Here is an 18123-nt window from a genome sequence, read left to right on the forward strand (position 1 = left end):
AAAGGTCTCCTCTTTTCTTGGCTGAATTCCCAATCCCAAATTCTCTGCGAAACCCTGCAAATTCCCTTCTCCGCAGTCCCATGATTCCATCTACCCTCCAGTCCAGTCCTCGATGGCAGCAGATCGTGGGGAGCGCGAGCACTGCCCGGACGACGGATGTAGCACTGGAGATTGGGATGCGGATCCGATGGCTGCTATTGCGAGGTTGGCGCTCTTTGGTGCTTGCATCGGTCAATCCAATATCGGAAAAGAGTCGCACCACCAAATGGGGGATAAGCTGACTTCATAGTTTTTTTTTTGAGAATCTCAATGGATTGGGCGTCATTCCGTGTGGAACCCTAGGATTGAAGAATTTCAATGGCGGGTGAGAATTTCTTGTACTCCTTCCTCGGTGTGTACTGCATAGTAAGTTACCAACACATTTGGAAGCATCGAAGGTCTACAAGAGATTTTCCTCGGGTGCATCATCACGACTAGATCAATGACACGAGCATTGCAAAGTTCCAAACTTCCAACAGCAAAGTCCAACTGCGGCATTCCCAATGCAATGCCCACATCGAAGGGCGGACAGAGTAAGAGGAGTAGACGATTGCCTGTTTGGCTGGCCTTCTGCCCCGCCGCTTGCACTTGCAGCTGTAGGTTCGCCGGACTTGACAGACACACAGACGCCCAGATCACTCACCGCGTCTCCTCCTGCTGGTAAGGTTCATGGCACGTGCCCCCTTGCTCTGGCCTTTGCTCTGCTGTTCGTCCCTTACTTGACAACACCTGGTTTTGTGCAGCATGTTAGTACCTGGTTACATCCCATCCATCCAAATATGGTAGCGGCTGGGGAGTTGCTTGCCTCCATAGCGCTGAAGGCAGTTTGCGGCAAGCTGGTCGATGCCACCTTAAAGGAAATTGCTTTGCAGCTGAATTTCGACGAAGATTTGAGTAGCATTGAGGACAAGCTGTCCTTGATCCAGTCTAACCTGAAGGACGCGGAGAGGCGGTTGTCAAAGCAGGAGAGTGTTCGTTACTGGCTGAAGAAGCTCAAGGCTGCAGCTTATGACTTGGAGGACATGCTGCTTGACTTGGAGTCCAGGATCTCGACTGACAAGGGTGAAGAAGTTCAGGGTGGTTCCACTGATAGACAGGTAAATGGCCTACTTCTGAGCTAGTAGCAGCGTTCATTGGCATTCATTAGCAGCAGAGACAAATTCCATTATTGGTAAGGTTCAAGATGCCTCGTAAAGTGAAGAAGATGAGACAGAGAATACAAAAGATAGCTAATGATATGAACACATTCAACTTCAGAGAAGACAATAACACGGTAGACGAGTGATCAAGAAACGGCAGACCATCTCACGGCCCTCTGAAGTCCCCATTGGGAGAGTTGATGAAAAGGAAAGAATTATCAGTATGATGCAAGCAGACGGAGAACACTTCATTATACCTGTTCATGGTTTTGGTGGACTTGGTAAGACTACTCTTGCTCGAATGGTCTTCAATGATCCAAGAACCAAGGGACTTTTTTTATTTCCGTGCCTGGGTCTATGTCTCGGAACAATTTGATATTGCGGCTATGGGTCAGGATATCATCTCCCAACTTGGTAAACCAATAAGTGGCCATAAGGATACCAGCTTAGAATCTATAAGCAACCACTTGAGAGCTATCATTAACGAGAAGAGGTTTCTTGTTGTTCTCGATGACTTATGGGAGGAAAATCCACTTGAGTTGGCAAAACTAAGGACATTGCTGGAAGGTGGGAAAACAGGCAGTAAGATTCTTGTGACTACGCGTTCTCAAAAAGTTGCTAGGCTAATGAATGATAATGGGGACATCAAATTAGGAGTTTTACCCAGCAATGACTGCTGGGAGCTGTTCCGAGCACAGGCATTTCCACGTGGAACAGTCGATGATGGTGATAAGGAATCTATAGGGAGAGAGATAGTTGAGAAATGCAAAGGAGTGCCACTTGCACTAGCATCTCTCGGGTTCCTTGTCCAAGGTCGAAAAACTAGTCAATGGGAAGCTATACGAGACAGTGATATCTGGGCAGACGATGGAGATGATGGACCTCTCAAAGACAAAGAAATGCTCCCATGGCTCAAGCTTAGTTATCACTACATGCCCCATTATCTCAGGCCGTGCTTTGCATATTTTGCTGTTTTTCCTAAAGGTTGCCATATAGAGAAGAACAACTTGATTCAACAGTGGATTGCTCTTGGATTTATTCAGCCAGAAGATTCAGTTGAAACATACTTCGACGAGCTTCTTGGCATGTCATTTCTTCAGGAGGTAGCCGAAATGTCCCCCAATGTGAGTTGTTGTTTCCCTACTATTTTGTTTGAGATGACCCATTTAATAATGTCTGAGTCGACGGGTGTGAATGGTAAGGAAGCTAGTCGAACCAACTAGGATCCGTTTAGGTAGTTGGAATGTAGGATTGCTTACAAGTAAGTTAAGAGAATTAGTTGATACCGCAACTAGGAGGCGTGTAAATATATTATGCGTTCAAGAGACTAAATGGAAGGGTCCGAAGGTGAAGGAGGTGGACAATACAGGTTTCAAGCTTTGGTACACAGGGACAATCGCGAATAGAAATGGAGTAGGAGTTTTGATTGATAAGAGCCTCAAGAATAGTGTGGTGGGAGTGAGAAGGCAAGGAGATAGGATTATTTTAGTCAAGCTTGTCATTGGTGATATGGTCTTGAACGTAATTAGTGCGTATGCCCCCCAAGTAGGCCTCGACGAGAGTGCTAAGAGACAGTTCTGGGAAGACTTAGATGGCCTGATTAGAGCTGTACCTAGTAGTGAGAAGCTTTTTATAGGAGGAGATCTTAATGTGCATGTAGGTACTACAAGCGCAGGTTTCGAGGCAGTTCATGAAGGTTTTGGGTATGGTAGTAGGAATCAGGAGGGGGAGGAAGTTCTAGACTTTGCGGTAGCTTTTGACCTGATGATAGCCAACACTTTCTTTAGAAAGAGAGAATCTCATCTAGTGACCTTCAGTAGCAGACAACACTCTAGCCAGATTAACTTTGTCCTCGCAAGAAGAAAGGACAAACGAGCATGCTTGGGTTGCAAGGTGATACTAGGGGAGTGTGTTGTTTCTCAACATAAGCTTTTGGTGATAGACTTTCGTTTTCAGGTGCGTGCCTGTAGGGATAAACAAGCTAAGATTAAAAGAACAAAGTGGTGGAAACTGAAAGGGGAGACGTCAGATGTATTAAGGGAAAGGGTTATCAAAGAGGGCTCTTGGAAGGAAGAAGAGGACATAAACAACATGTGGCAGAAGATGGCAACCAATATTCGGAAGGTGACCTCAGAGGTGTGTGGAGTAACCAAAGGAAGTGGAGACAATGCTAAAGATACTCGGTGGTGGAACAAAGAAGTCCAAAGGGCTATTAAGGAGAAGAAAGAATGCTATAGACGCTTGTACCATGATAGGAGTATGGACAACATAGAGAAGTATAAGGTGGCAAAGAAGACTGCAAAACGAGTTGTAAGTGTGGCAAATGGTAGAGCGTACGAGGATCTTTACCAATATTTGAGTACGAAGAAAGGGGAGAAGGACATTTATAGGATGGCTAGGGTTCGTGAGAGAAAGACAAGGAACTTCAGCCAAGTTAAGTGCATTAAGGATGAAAGAGAGCATCTCTTGGTGAAGGAGGATGAGATCCGACATCGATGGCAAGAGTATTTTGACAAATTGTTCAATGGTGAGAATACGGACACAACCTTTCAGTTGGATGACTCTTTTGATGACACCAATAGACGCTTTGTGCGGAGAATCCAAGAATCTGAGGTCAGAGAAGCGATGAAAAGGATGAAAGGAGGTAAGGCGATGGGACCGGATGGTATCCCAATCGAGGTGTGGAGATGCCTTGGGGATATAGCTATAGTATGGCTAACCAAGCTGTTGAACCATATTTTTTTATCGAACAAGATGCCTAATGAGTGGAGGAGAAGTATATTGGTACCGATCTACAAGAATAAAGGAGATATTCAAAGTTGTACTAATTACCGGGGAATTAAGTTGATGAGCCATACTATGAAGCTATGTGAGAGTTATCGATCATCGCTTGAGAGCAATAACGCGAGTCTCAATGAACCAATTTGGTTTCATGCCCGGAAGGTCAACCATGGAAGCCATTTTCTTAATAAGACAAGTTATGGAGTGGTATAGGGAGAAGAAGAAGGACCTACACATGGTTTTTATTGACTTGGAGAAGGATTATGATAAAATACAAAGAAATGTTATGTGGTGGGCTTTGGACAAATATAAAGTCCCAACGAAGTACGTCGGGCTCATTAAGGATATGTACAACAATGTTGTGACTAGTGTTCGAACAAGTGGTGGAGACACGGATGACTTCCCGATTAGGATATGACTACATCAAGGGTCAGCGCTGAGCCCTTATTTGTTTGCCTTAGTGATGGATGAGGTCACAAGGGACATACAAGGGGACATCCCTTGGTGTATGCTTTTCGCGGACGATGTAGTGCTAGTTGATGAAAGTCGGACAGAAGTGAATCAGAAACTAGAGTTATGACGGGAGATTTTAGAGTCCAAAGGTTTTAGACTCAGTAGAACTAAAATTGAGTATATGAGATGTGACTTCGGCACTACTACTCAGGAGGAAGAAGATATTAGTTTGGAAGGTCAAGTAGTGCCTATGAAGAATACCTTTCGATATTTATGATCAATGCTACAGAGAAACGGAAATATTGATGAAGATGTTAGCCATAGAATCAAAGCAGGGTGGATGAAGTGGCGCCAAACATCTGGTGTCCTATGTGACAAAAGGGTACCACAAAAGCTAAAAGACAAGTTTTATAGGACGGCGATTAGACCTGCTATGTTGTATGGTGCAGAATGTTGGCTTACGAAAAGACGACATGTTCAACAGATAAGTGTCGTAGAAATGCGTATGTTGCGTTGAATTTTGCGGTCATACAAGGGATCGAGTTCGGAACGATGATATACATGATAGATTAGGGGTAGCACCAATTGAAGAAAAAGCTTGTCCAACACTGGTTGAGATAGTTTGGACATGTCCAACGGAGATCTCCAGAGGCACCGATGCATAGTAGAATCCTAATCTAGGATAGTAACGTGAAGAAAGACAGAGGAAACCCGAATTTGACTTGGGTAGAGGCAATAAAAGGAGACTCGAAAGGATGGAATATACCCAAAGACTTAGCCTTAGATAGGAGTGCTTGGAAAACAGCTATTCACGTGCCTGAAGCTTGATTGCTTCTGCTGTGTTTCAACTCTAGCCTACCCCAACTTGTTTGGGACTTACAGCCTGTTCGCTCGGTCGTATTTGGCTTATAAGCCATGGCTTATTAGCCAACGAACAGTATTTTTCTCTCACACCAAACCAGCCAACAGTACTTTCAGCCATGGCTTATAAGCCAAATAAGCCTAAACGAACAGGGCGTTAAAGGCTTTGTTGTTGTTGTTGTATTTCTTTTTTGAAAAGCCACCGGCAAGAAATTTGTTGAGCATGTATTAGGCCTTGTTTAGATTGCAAATTTTTGCAATCTGGACACTGTAGCACGTTTCGTTTGTATTTGACAAACTTTGTCCGATCATAGACTAACTAGGCTCAAAAGATTCGTCTCATGATTTATAACCAAACTGTGCAATTAGTTATTTTTTTACCTACATTTAATGCTCCATGCATGCGTTCAAAAATTGATGTGATGGAGAGAGAATGAAAAAACTTGAAATTTGGAAGTGATCTAAACAAGGCCTTAGTCAAGAAGAAGTACAGTGGAATGGCAACGCACCATGACAACAACACACTGCCAACGAATCCACCAAAGCACTGGCAGACAAACACTTCCATGCATTAAGAAATAACATGTCGGTACGTGCGGGATTCCCAATTAGTTAGCACACAAGACAGGAAGATCTGTATTGGTTGGGCACGGTGCCCTACGTCCAGTGCTTTGGGCACAGAGACCTCCAGGGACGCTCATCGAAATATCCCTAACCATATACATGAAACCATCCCTTAATAATCAGCCAAGTTCAAATTTGAACATATGCGAGTTATTAGATGAGGCTCCTTCTCCTGTATTCAGCAGGAGGGGTGTATGGTCAGAAATCTCTTTGGACAAAGCCTCCACTGTGGTCTTGGGGAATTGTAACTCCCAATCTGTGGTGCCTAAAATTCTATCTAGCTCCCCAAATGTTGGAACCTGTAGATTATTAGCCTAAGTAAATTGCCTTCCTGACAGGTCCACTTCCCGAGTTTAAAGCTGTCGATAATAGTATTGAAAAAAATGACCATCTATAATTGTAATTGAAGTTATTTTTTTTTTCCGAAGGACCTCTTATGATGTTAAACTCACCGCCTATCAGCATAGGTAAAGTTTCCTTAGCACACAGTCGGACCAACTCGGAAAGAAAAGCCTCCTTACAATCCTGTTGGGCAGGTCCATAGATTGAAACTAGCAACCATTTAAAATCATTATCCTTGTTCCTTATCTTGAATTTTACGAAGTACTCCCCTTCCTATATGGCTATATTTCACCTATCCCAAAAGTTTGTAGGTTTATGCCTAGTAACAACAAAAAAACTGTACCTGCGAGGGTATGACCACCCCCAGGCATTGCATTAAGAAGAAGACCTTCTCACGCAGGCCCAGAAAGCCCTCGAACCCCTGTCCCACCCTTACACAGCGGCACCGTCGTTCTGTGAGAACGGGCTGGTCCTTAGACCTGTGCTTTGGCGTGGGACAGACGAGGAGATTTTTTAACCCCAGCCTGAAATTCGCTTCCACGGGGAGTCGAACCCATGACCTGAGGAGTGCTGCCAGGACGCTCTAACCAGTTAGACTAGAGGCCCTTTGGCTTATGCCTAGTAACATGCCACCAGAACATCCCCTTAGAGGTTTGCAAGGCCATAGAAAAATCTCTCCCCCACCAAGGTTTATGAGGAAAGGATTTTGAACATTCTTTTCTCCAAGTTTTTGTTAAGGCAATACAATCTAGGTATTTTCAAGAGTTAAATTAAATCTGTCAGGAATTTGAATTTCTTTGCATCACCTAAGCCATTACAATTCCAAAAAAAAGCCTTTCATTGTAAAAAGCTTGTCCAACACCGGTTGAGATGGTTTGGACATGTCCAACGGAGACCTCCAGAGGCACCGGTGTGTAGTGGAATCCTAAGCCAAGATAGTAACGTGAAGAGAGGCAGAGGAAGACCGAAGTTGACTTGGGTAGAGGCAATAAAAGGAGACTTGAAAGGATGGAATATACCTAAAGACTTAGCCTTAGATAGGAGTGCTTGAAAAACAGCTATTCACGTGCCTGAACCTTGATTGCTTCTGCTGGGTTTCAACTCTAGCCTACTCTAACTTGTTTGGGACTTAAAGGCTTTGTTGTTGTTGTTGTTGTTGTATCCTTACATCCTTACCTTTTTCCTTGTTTTTGAATTTCTTGAACTGTTAATCTCAAGGGTGGTACGTAGATCCTCCAAATCATTACCTACCTTAGTCTACTGCTCTCACTGCAATGCAAAACAATACTGATGGCAAGAAGCGTTTCTTTTGGAATGCCCAACACATCAGCTAGATCATTGTTCGACTACACAGCCATTTAGCCTGTTTAAATCTATTTCACAAATCGTGCATGTTGAACTTGCATGTTTGCTAAGATCATTGTTCGACTACACAGCCATTTAGCCTGTTTATACGCAGTGTAGATGCTACAATGTAGCTTACCATATCCGTTTAATCAGCCATTTATTCTGTTTAGTCCGTTTAAATAACCATTTATAGTCTAAATAATAGTTACAGTAAACCATATGTGACCATTTAATCCGTTTTAAACTAACAATGGGTAAGATGGATAGGCATGTAGCAGGTTGTTGATTTGCATGTATATGCATCGGCACTTAAAATACAGATTGGACCTATATGCATCGGCACTTGCAATACATATTTATATTGGACCTCCTAAAGCTAGCTGTCAGTGTCCATAACTCTACCAAATACTACCATTCTGGCATGCACGCACACATAAATTAAGACAAGACTGCTCTTCTCAGATGGAGTAGTAAAACTGAAGGGCAAACTTGCTACCACACTAAGGGCCCGTTTGGCACGGCTTCAACCGGCTTCAGCTTATCTGACAAAATACTGTAGCAACACTGTAGCAAAAGCCGGTTTTCTCTCTCCTACTTTTCGTCACTGTAGCACGTGTACTGTAGCAAGCGGGGGAAAGCCAGAAAAACGGCTTCTCCTGCTTCAATGAACAGTGCCGATGTCAGTGAGAGGGGAGGGGAGGAGAGAGAAAACCGGCTTTTGCTACAGTGTTGCTACAGTGTTTCGGCAGATAAGCCGGAGCCGATATAAGCTGTGCCAAACGGGCCCTAAATTACACCATGGAGTGTAAGATTCTTCATTTCTATGTGTTGTCTGTGCCGGAACAAATTGGTTCTTGGCTTTTTGTTCTAGTGTGCTGTTTGTTCGAGAAAGAGAGAGGGTTTTGTTTTTTCTCTACTCGCTTTGCGTCTAGTGCGTGCATTGCACGCATGGCCCCTTATGTATGTATTTCAGTTCAGTCTTGTTATTCTTTATTTAGGTTTTAGTTTTTGGAATTTCTATGTGTATGGATAAGTAGCCTTGATACATTTATTCAAGAGTCTCTATTTTGGTACTGTCGGGATCTCCCCCACAGTCTTTTCAGTCAAAAAAAGAGCGTGTGAAATATCAAATGACCCCTGTTAGCTGCCCAATGACACCTTCTTAGCTCTCTATCTCCCATCTCCAGAAGAAACCTGCTATCACCCAAAAGCACTGGCCTACACAGCAGTGGCACAACTGCACATACAGTTACTGAACCTGATCTCTGTGCCAAAAAAATACTTGGAAGTGGAACTGCTGCAAATTCTGCTTGGGTAATGGTGCAATATAACACATGTCACCAGCCAACCTTGGACACAGTTCTTATAGTGTGAAAATGCTTTTCTGTGCTGTATTTCCTTGCTCAAGTTTTTCTTTCGCCATGTTCAAACCAAGTTTCCTCTTCCTGAATGAGAATAACCATAAGATTAACTTAAATGTTGATGATTACAGCTTAGGCATTAGGAATTGCACATTAACCTGTTATCGTTGCATCTAATAAACAGCAAAAACTACTAACAGTAGGGCAATCTTGTACAACTGTCTACTTGCTCAATTTACATTCATTGGTTAGAAACATGTTCCGCTTATGATATTTGTTGCTGTGTGTGGTCATGCCACTATTTTTTATGTAGTCTTTGTGTTATCTCTTAAGTTGGTCTTGTAGATTTTATTGAAATGTTTCCATTAGCTTATAGTTATTAGTGGTTTAGTTTTAGTAGTCTTTTTTTATTTAGTTTCATTCATTTCCATTTTTGATGTGGCTGTGTGTGTTGACTGTGCTAACAGTAGGGCAATCTTGTACCTCTGTCTCCATTTGATTTCGTTGAAGGACCTGCTTGGATAGGGTCTTGTTTGTTCTGTTATTTCAATTTTTCAGAACATGGCTATTTTATTGATTTATTTGTTCCATTTGTTTGTTATGCCATGAGACCATGGTTGTGCTTCCTTGATTCTTAAGCTGGCTCAACTTGGCTCAACTGCTGGCTGCTACTTCTATACTACTAAGTGGCTCCTGCTATACTACTATCCTACTACTCCTCTACTACTACTATTCTACTTCTACTGCTAGCTACTCCTACTACTACTAGTTGGCTGCTACTAAGTGGCTCACTTCTACTACTCTATCTACGACTACTACTGTATCTAAGTGGCTGTTTCTCTTAACTACTGGCTGCTACACTTCTCTACTCCTCTACTCTACTCCTCTACTATTACTCTATCTACTATTACTCCTCATCTACTCTAATCCATTATTTACCACATCTAAATTACCAGATTTTGATCTACAGGGGTCTTTCAACCATGTGGCAGCAGTCAACTGTTTTTTGGCTAATTTTCCTATCCTCTATGTTTGGGAAGCAGCAGCTGCTTGTTTTTACACCTTTTCCTCTCTATGTTTGTTAAGCAGCTATTGCTTTTTTTTTTGCCAAATCTCCCCTCTCCTCTCCTTTGTTTTGCCGATAATGAAATTGTCTAAGTCCATACATTATATGGAATATGAGCTGATGATCAAGAACTTGTGAGGAACTTGGCATCATTAGCAGCCGCCCCTACATTACCTTCTCCTCTCTTCTCTGTTATGATGCCTTGATGCTCCAAGTTTAAGATCAGATGATGATTGACATGTTTCTGAGGCCTCTACCACTGCTACTTCTCGTTTTTTATATTGTTGTTTTATAGGACTACTTTGGTTTATAGACCTTTTTGATTTCTTATACCTTCTCGCGTACCTAAAGCACACTTTCTTGCATCTTTTAGAACAAAGCGCGAAATAATGTCGTGGACAACAGACCGTGTAGCTCGATGCCCCGAGCATGATGAGCAGCCAACCCTTGAGGAGCAAGCACTAGAGGACCAGCTTACTCAGGAACAGTTCGATAACGAGGTAGAAAAGGATCTAGAAGTGATGCTTACTCAGGAGGAGTGTGACGAGGAGGAAGGCCCCGAAGGAGAGGCTGCTGAAGGCGAAGAAGAAGAGGATGATGAGTCAGAAGAGGGATATGAAAGTCCCGAGGATCCTTTCCCACCTGAAGCAAGAAGGAGGCCAACGGAGGAAGATTTGGACAAGGATTTTGACCCGAACGAGGAGGTAGGGAAGAAGCCTTAGCTTGTAAATTTTGCTAAAGTTTTGGCTGTGTTACCTCTGCTAACACTTTGACCTGTCCTATATACAGGTCCCTCCTGAAACTCAGAAAAGACGAGACGTCCGCGACATCTCGCTGGACAAGACAGAGTAGAGGAAAGGAGAGCAGAGGCAACAACCACAGAGATGGATCACGATGCCTCTGCTCCACAAACTCAAGACACAACCACGACTACCAAGCCTAAGAGGAACGAGGGGATAGAAAAGGAAATCTATATCCAGATAAGGCTTGCTATGTGATAACGGAGGTTGGGCCAGCAGGGGAGATCCTTGAGCCGAAGGAATTAAGAGGACGATTCCGTAATGCGATCGGGGCCCTAGTAAGAGATAAATTGAACCCAGCAATCCCTAACTGGAAAGAGGGTACCAGAGAACATAAAGAATGCACTATGGGATAGGCAGCTGAAGGTCAATTTTAGATTTCCAGAGGGTAAGCACGAATTGGTAAAAAAAATGCTATCAGGATGATGGGAGAGTCATTTCGACGTTGGAGGTCGGAGCTTAACACGAAGTATATCCAAAAGGGGTTAACTCTCTTCAACGAGTTCGGCAAAATAACTCCTAGTCAATGGGAGGAGCTCGTGGCTCAGAAGACTTCAGCGGAGGCATTGGAGCTCAGTGCTCGTAACACCGAGCTAGCGAAGAGGAACAAACACCACCATCATCTAGGCCCCGGTGGCTACTATGCCAAGGAAGAGAAGTTTAGGAAGATGGATGAAGAGGCCGCAGCTGCTGGGAATATCGATGTGACGAAGTTGAAGGTACGCTCAAGGAACTGGATATATGCGAGGAGTACAGAACCATCCGGCAGTAATCTTAAGTTTGATAAGCTAGAGACCCAAGAGGCGATATCAAGGATACTGAAATATGCTGAAGACAAAGAGACGGGCTCATTCAATCCTTCCAGAGAGAGGGACGAGCTTAGCCTTGGCTTGGGAAACAAGGAGCACACAGGCCGCACCAGGGGGCTAGGGAAAAGGATGATATGGAAGCAAGGATTCGAAGAGGATAGACACATGTACAAGAAACATGGCCGAGACCGGGAGACTAGTCTTGAGCTCCAAGTGAAGGCTCTAGTTGTCAAGGCGCTGGAGGAGCAAGGAATGTCTACGGAGCCACGTATATTAGTGATGCCACCGGGAGAAGTGGCATTAGTTACCAGCCCTCCAAAAGTTCCTAACAGCCAAGGTTCCACTACAGCCACAACCTCAGTCGATCTCATATGGGAACCTACTAGTTGCACCTTGGTGTTTCTCAGCGGCCGGCAGAACACTGTGATAGAGGTGGCAACGGGTGTTGCACATCCTCCTGGTGGCTTACACCACAATAATAAGATACCGCCGGACTACACTAGGGTCGAGGTGCATACAGTGAAGCCCGAGTTCATACAGTGGAGGATAGACTATGCAACTCCCGAGGGACTAGTGTTACTCGAAGACGTTATGGGGCAGTTTATCCACTGGCACAAACAGGACATTATATTGACTGCTTCTTCGCCGCCTCCCTCTCTCCCAAATTTGGAGCGAGTTGTTGAGGTCGGAGAGATATTTTCACCGTCTCGTGACCCCCACATTCCTGAGATGCCACATTCTTCCCCGCCTTCTATCGAGCATGTGCCTGATGAGATGCCACAACCTTCTCTAGCTCGTACCGGGCAAGTGCATCATGAGATGCCACAGTCTTCTCAACAAGCACAACCGATACATGAACAACGAGTGCCTCCTAAAGAAGGTGATGCACAAGAAGATGAGGACATGCCTGAATGGGAACTCCGAAAGAAGATTCCAATCCACATAAGGCCAGTTTATGTTCTGATCAAAGACGTCTCGTCGGTGTCCAAGTGGTATTCCCATGATCAGTTCAAGCTTGAAAACCAAGTTAAAAAAGTCCCATCACGGGGTTTTGAGGAGGCCGTCAGTAGCAAACTTCACCAAATTGCAAAGCAATATCCAAATGTTGATGCCATCGAATGGTCAAAGGATTGCCCGAAAAAATATGAAAGAGGCAAGCCCTTCCTACCAAACCGGGACATCCAGCGCCTACCACTTGGAATGAGAAGGTTCCATGATTGGTACTTGCGTGTTCTCCCAACGAGCATAGATATCATACAAGCATGCTTTCCCACCGGCACATTTGGAAGCCCAGCCGGGAAAATTGTCTTTGACTTCAATGACATGCACACATGCTTTCACCTGGGAGAAATGGAGATAAATCTAATTCGCACGTGGTGCCTGTAAGTCCTTGTCCTCCTGATATGATATGAATGTAATCTTTGAATTTTATTGTAACTAACCCACGCCGTGATTTGTAGAATGCAAGTGCACATTGTCAAACAAATGCCAAGTGTGAAAGCCGGGTATGTAGACCCTCAAGCTATAGCCCAAACAAATTTTAATTACCCTAAATGGTGGACACTGGATGCCAAAGAGCTAGTAGCTGCAAAGACTCTTCGGGAGAAAGAGCGCATCCGTAGTGCGAAGCTAAGGGAAGAGTCCCTTAAGGTTGCGGCATACATTGCCTTGGCTTTCAAAAATCTCCAACACCACTCTACTATATGGCTACCATACAACTTCGAGTAAGCTCAACTCTATACTTAAAGCTTTGTTCGATATATTTCATTCGATGCAAAAGGGCTTATCTAGTTCTATGATTAAATCCATGCAGCAACCACTGGATTTGTATAGCCGTCGACGTCGGGAGGAGCATGGCATGGGTCTTTGATTCATTAGATAAGGACACGGTGACATACAAAGACTTCATATCGATTCTCAAGACGTATACATATCGACAATCCTCATTAGCTTATATGTTTGTATACATACTTGTAACGTTCACTTTTGGATACTAACAAGTTGTATTTGCTAAAATAATTCGAACAGGGCATTTAGGTTCTATGTCACTAATCATCATGGAAGGCATGATCCAGCAAGGAAGGAAAAGCTGGCTATAAAATACTATGTGCGGTAAGTGAAACTTACTTCTTCAGTACTCCGTTACATGGCTGTCAAAAGCATTACTTAACATTTTTATATGCAAAACACACAGTGCCCCAAGCAGAAGCCTGGGAGTGTACATTGTGGATACTATATATGTTCTATGATGGGTAACACCGGTGCCTACAGGAGACACCCCTTAAGGGTAAGTTTGAACCTCTTCACCCGTAGTATAAAAACTTCGTAAATGGTATGAAATACTAAACTAAAACTTGTTTTCTTGTAGTGGAGAGAAGAGAAAGGAATGAAAAGAGACCCATACAAGGATGACCAACTCTTAGAGCTCGTCGGCGACCTTTGCAACTTCACATTGGACCAGATTGTACACGTCAGAGGCGCCTACCATGACCGAGAGTCTGACTTAGGTACAAATCCTCAGTACCAACACCTTCGTGAGACTAAAAGGCTAGCTCTAGGACGTTGATAACAATGTGTATGGAATTTGTATATTTAATGATGGATTGTATATATTCATGTGAATTGGACTTGTAATTGTAGTTTATAGAATACTCTTATGCTTGTAGTCGCGGTCGTGGGGTGTTCGGCAACGCGAACGTGGTTCGGAACGTTGGTCGCGGGGCATTCGGCAACGCGGACGCTGTTCGGAACGTTGTTGTGGGACGTTCGGCAAAGTGATTTTGAATTGAAAATTTGATTTTTTTGCGGGAAAATGTACTGTAGGGGCGGTTCTAGATTGAACCGCCCCTACAAATACCTGTTTGTAGGGGCGGCTGGTACTACAGCCGTCCCTACAAATCTATTTGTAGGGGCGGCTGGTAATAAGAGCCGCCCCTACAAATATATTTATAGGGGCGGCTGGAAACACTAGCCGCCCCTAGAACCGTCCCTATAAATGCATGATTTGTAGAGACCCTTGCGTAGGGGCGGTTGGGCAAACCGCCCCTACAAATAATCTACAACCGCCCCTAAAAATGCTTTTTGACGTAGTGAATAGTTCAGAAAAAAAGGAGGAAATGGGAAACCTCTTACCGGACTCGAATGTCCAAGCATTCGTGGACTATAACGACAGTAGCGGAGTGGTCTCTGAATGTATAATTCGTACTTTGACCATATTTTTTGGCTCTATCCTCACATCCACTCCTAGACCTCGAAGGCTTTCCAGCTTCTCCTTATCCTCTCCAGATTTGCACTTTCTCTCAAGTGTCTTTCCACATTTTGACAGGGTCATGGTCTGCAAACCAGTGAGCTGTGATATGCATGCAGGTAAAGTTAACAAATTGTAGGTATCCACCTTGAGCTCTCGAAGGGAGGTGATCTTGGTCAACCACTCTGGCAGCATTGTAATATTCTCACAGTTCAATATCTGTAGTTTCTGGAAGGATGTCCATCCCCGAATGCTCTCTGGAAAAGGTATCTTGTCAGAGCAGCCGTCGATAGTCAGTTCACCAATTTCAAATTGTCCAAGACCGTCCCATGATGCGGATGAAAACCCTCTGCTAAACAACCTGATCTCCACTTTGGATAATGACGTAGGGATGGATGGTCCCATGATTCGATGACAAGATGGACACAGGTTTTGGCCTGGTTGTCCTTCCCTGCCTGATAAGATGTACCTGTCGCTCCTTGGGATTGATGGTTCAAACCTCAGCCTAGAACAACAGCATATCTCCAGATCTTGAAGGTTTGGAAACAGATTCTCATCGCTACCCTGCCCCTCCATGGATATTTGCAACTCCTGGTTGTTGAATTCAGATATGACAATTCTTTTGAGTTTCCTAAGTGGTTCGGTGCAGCAGATGCAAAATGGCCACAAGAGATGCACCGATGATGAAATTTGCAGCTCTTCGAGGCTCTGTAAGCGATCCAGATGCAGCTCGTGAGTTTGCATTTCGGAGAGCTCCAGTTTCACAAGATTTGTGAGTGAAGGCAGACGGCCAATTTCCGCACTAGAGAGCTTCAGTTTCACAAGGTTTGTAAGTGAAGACATCCAGCGACGGAAATGTTTACCAGTATTGTACTTCAGATGGAGTTCTTCGTGTCTATAATAATAAGCTCCAAACATAAGTTCAAGATCCTTAATATGTAGTTCCACAATATTAGAACCACTTCTCCTGAAGGAAAGAACAGGCCTCTGCATTTTTGAGGGATGAGAGGAAACAGCGGTTAGCCATCATGCAATTGCATGTATGTAAGGATAAAAGCAGCCTGGAGCGAAATTAATTTATGTAGTCTAACAAAATGTAAAGCCATGTCCCATGATAGTGTTACTGCATACAAAGAAATTTCATTAAAGGGCGTACCCAGTGCAGAGAGCCCCCGCTCTGTGCAGGGTCTGGGGAAGGGTGTTAGTGGCAAGCCTTACCCTCGCCTGTGCAATGCGAGGAGACCGTGACTTGAACTCGGGACCTTCCGGTCACAGACGGTAAGACTCTACCGCTTGCACCAGGTCCGCCCTTCATACAAAGAAATTTCATTATCACCTCAATAAGCTACAGTGCATATAGACATATTTTTTAATGCACATATAGATATAGATATTGCCAATAATCCCCCCCCCCCCCCCCCCCCCCCCCCCCCACCCCCCACCCCATATTGCACACTGGGAGTAATTTACCTCAGGTGTGGGTCTGTATCTTATGAGTTTGCACTTGTTGACAACTAACGTGTCCAAAGAAGTCAGGTACGGGATCGATTGGGACAAAAGGTCCAGATTGGCAGGGTGCACTGTCAGCTCCTGTAGTGACATCAGTTCTCCAAGCCACTCTGGTAGAGCAGAAAAATTCTGACAATCTACTACCTCTAGTTTCCTGAGGGAGTGGCCACTCCGAATGGTATCTGGCAAGGTCATCAGATCCTAGCAGGAATGAAAACTGAGTTGCTCTAGATTAACAGTGTTCTTAAGAAATTTGAAATCATCTGGAGAAAAGGCACAGTTCTTTATTTCCATGCTCCATGACGTTAATTTCGAACTTTCGATGTATTGCTCAGATGATAGCACACCGCTGCTTCTTTCGATGTTACACCTCCGACTTCCTGGGAAAGCTGGAACAAACCTCAGCCTGTGGCAGTTAATAATAGCAAGCACTTGGAGATTAGGAAATATTTCATATTCATGGCTTCTCTGAAGATGCTGATCATCATGTTGCAAGTGTGGTAATCCACTCCAGGTTATCCATTTTCTCGATTGTGAGTTCTCTCAATTTCCTAAATGGTCTCGCACCCCCATAGATATCACTACCCACTTCTCTGATGCTAGGCATATGTGAGATGTGCAGCACTTCCAAGTTTTCTAGTTGACCCAATGAAGGGAGGTGCTCACAGTTGATCAAGTCAGACAGCTCTACTGACACAAGATTTGGGAGAAGAGAACTTATATCCATCATCCAAGAGCAAAATGTAACACCCCTATAGCCATGAATTCGAAGTTTTTCTAGGTTCTTATGACGCTGGAGTTTTTTAAGAACCGCAATGTCAATGTCATTAACTATTCTTAACCCTGTGTCAAACTGCTGCTGGACCACATCACACTCTTTTTTTTCTTTTTTGAAGTAACAAGGGACCACATCAAACTCAGTGAATGCAGTTGCTGATATTGGGTCAATCCGTGATGTTCATCTACTTCCTCTGCTCCCCCCACATGCTTAAGATTCTGGATAATTAGTTGCTTAACATTGTAGTCATGGCATTGATATAGAAGAGAGAAGTTACTGGAGCAGCTTTGGGTGAAGCTTGAGCCCACCCAATCCCGCATTGGTCTTACACTAAAAAGTGCCACCTGCATTGTACCAAGTGCAATATTATTAGATACTAAACTAACAAAAATATGCTGAAAGAACACTGCTACACATACCACAACCATGTCATTCGACCCATCCAACCAGTCACAGCAACACAAGCACGGTGCAATCATAGACTCCATCGTACTTGAGCCGGACGTGACGGTTGGACGTGTAGCCACTAACTTTAGTAACGTTTGCATAATTTATGTTTATTACTCAACATATAGTTTTTTTAAGATTATGGAATATAAATAGGTCCGGAAGAATATTACTACAAATTAATGCAGGGGCCTTAGATTTTTCATTTATGGAAGGGGGATTTTACATAAAATTCCATCTTTATAATAAAGTTGATTAGTCTAAATGGATTCTCATGGCTATTTATGGTCCAGCGCAAGATGACTTCAAGTCTACCTTCTTAGCTGAACTTGTGAGGGCCTGTCAAGAAAATCCACTTCCTACCCTAATTGGTGGAGATTTTAACATACTATGCAAAAGTAGCCAAAAGACCAATAATCGGTTTAATGATCAGTGACCCTTCCTGTTCAATGCTGCTATTGACAAATTTGATCTTCAGGAGATCGACTTGAATGGCCGACGGTCGTTTACATGGGCAAAC

At 43.8% G+C, this 18123-nt stretch overlaps 2 protein-coding genes across 2 annotated transcripts; one reads left to right on the plus strand and one right to left on the minus strand.

Moving 5' to 3' along the window:
- Positions 1-1564: 1564 nt before the first annotated feature.
- On the plus strand, positions 1565-2401 carry LOC136524329 (putative disease resistance protein RGA3). The gene has a single exon (XM_066517743.1). The coding sequence runs from the start codon at positions 1565-1567 to the stop codon at positions 2399-2401; it is 837 nt and encodes a 278-aa protein (XP_066373840.1).
- Positions 2402-14759: 12358 nt separating this feature from the next.
- On the minus strand, positions 14760-17479 carry LOC136524859 (disease resistance protein RPV1-like). The gene is made up of 2 exons (XM_066518105.1): positions 16340-17479; positions 14760-15856 (listed from the first exon to the last, which is right to left on the minus strand). The coding sequence occupies exons 1-2, from the start codon at positions 16571-16573 to the stop codon at positions 14783-14785; spliced, it is 1308 nt and encodes a 435-aa protein (XP_066374202.1). The 5' UTR covers positions 16574-17479; the 3' UTR covers positions 14760-14782.
- Between the last annotated feature and the right edge of the window lie 644 nt (positions 17480-18123).

The sequence above is a fragment of the Miscanthus floridulus genome, chromosome 18 (assembly GCF_019320115.1).
Source record: "Miscanthus floridulus cultivar M001 chromosome 18, ASM1932011v1, whole genome shotgun sequence".
Classification (NCBI taxonomy): Eukaryota; Viridiplantae; Streptophyta; class Magnoliopsida; order Poales; family Poaceae; genus Miscanthus; species Miscanthus floridulus.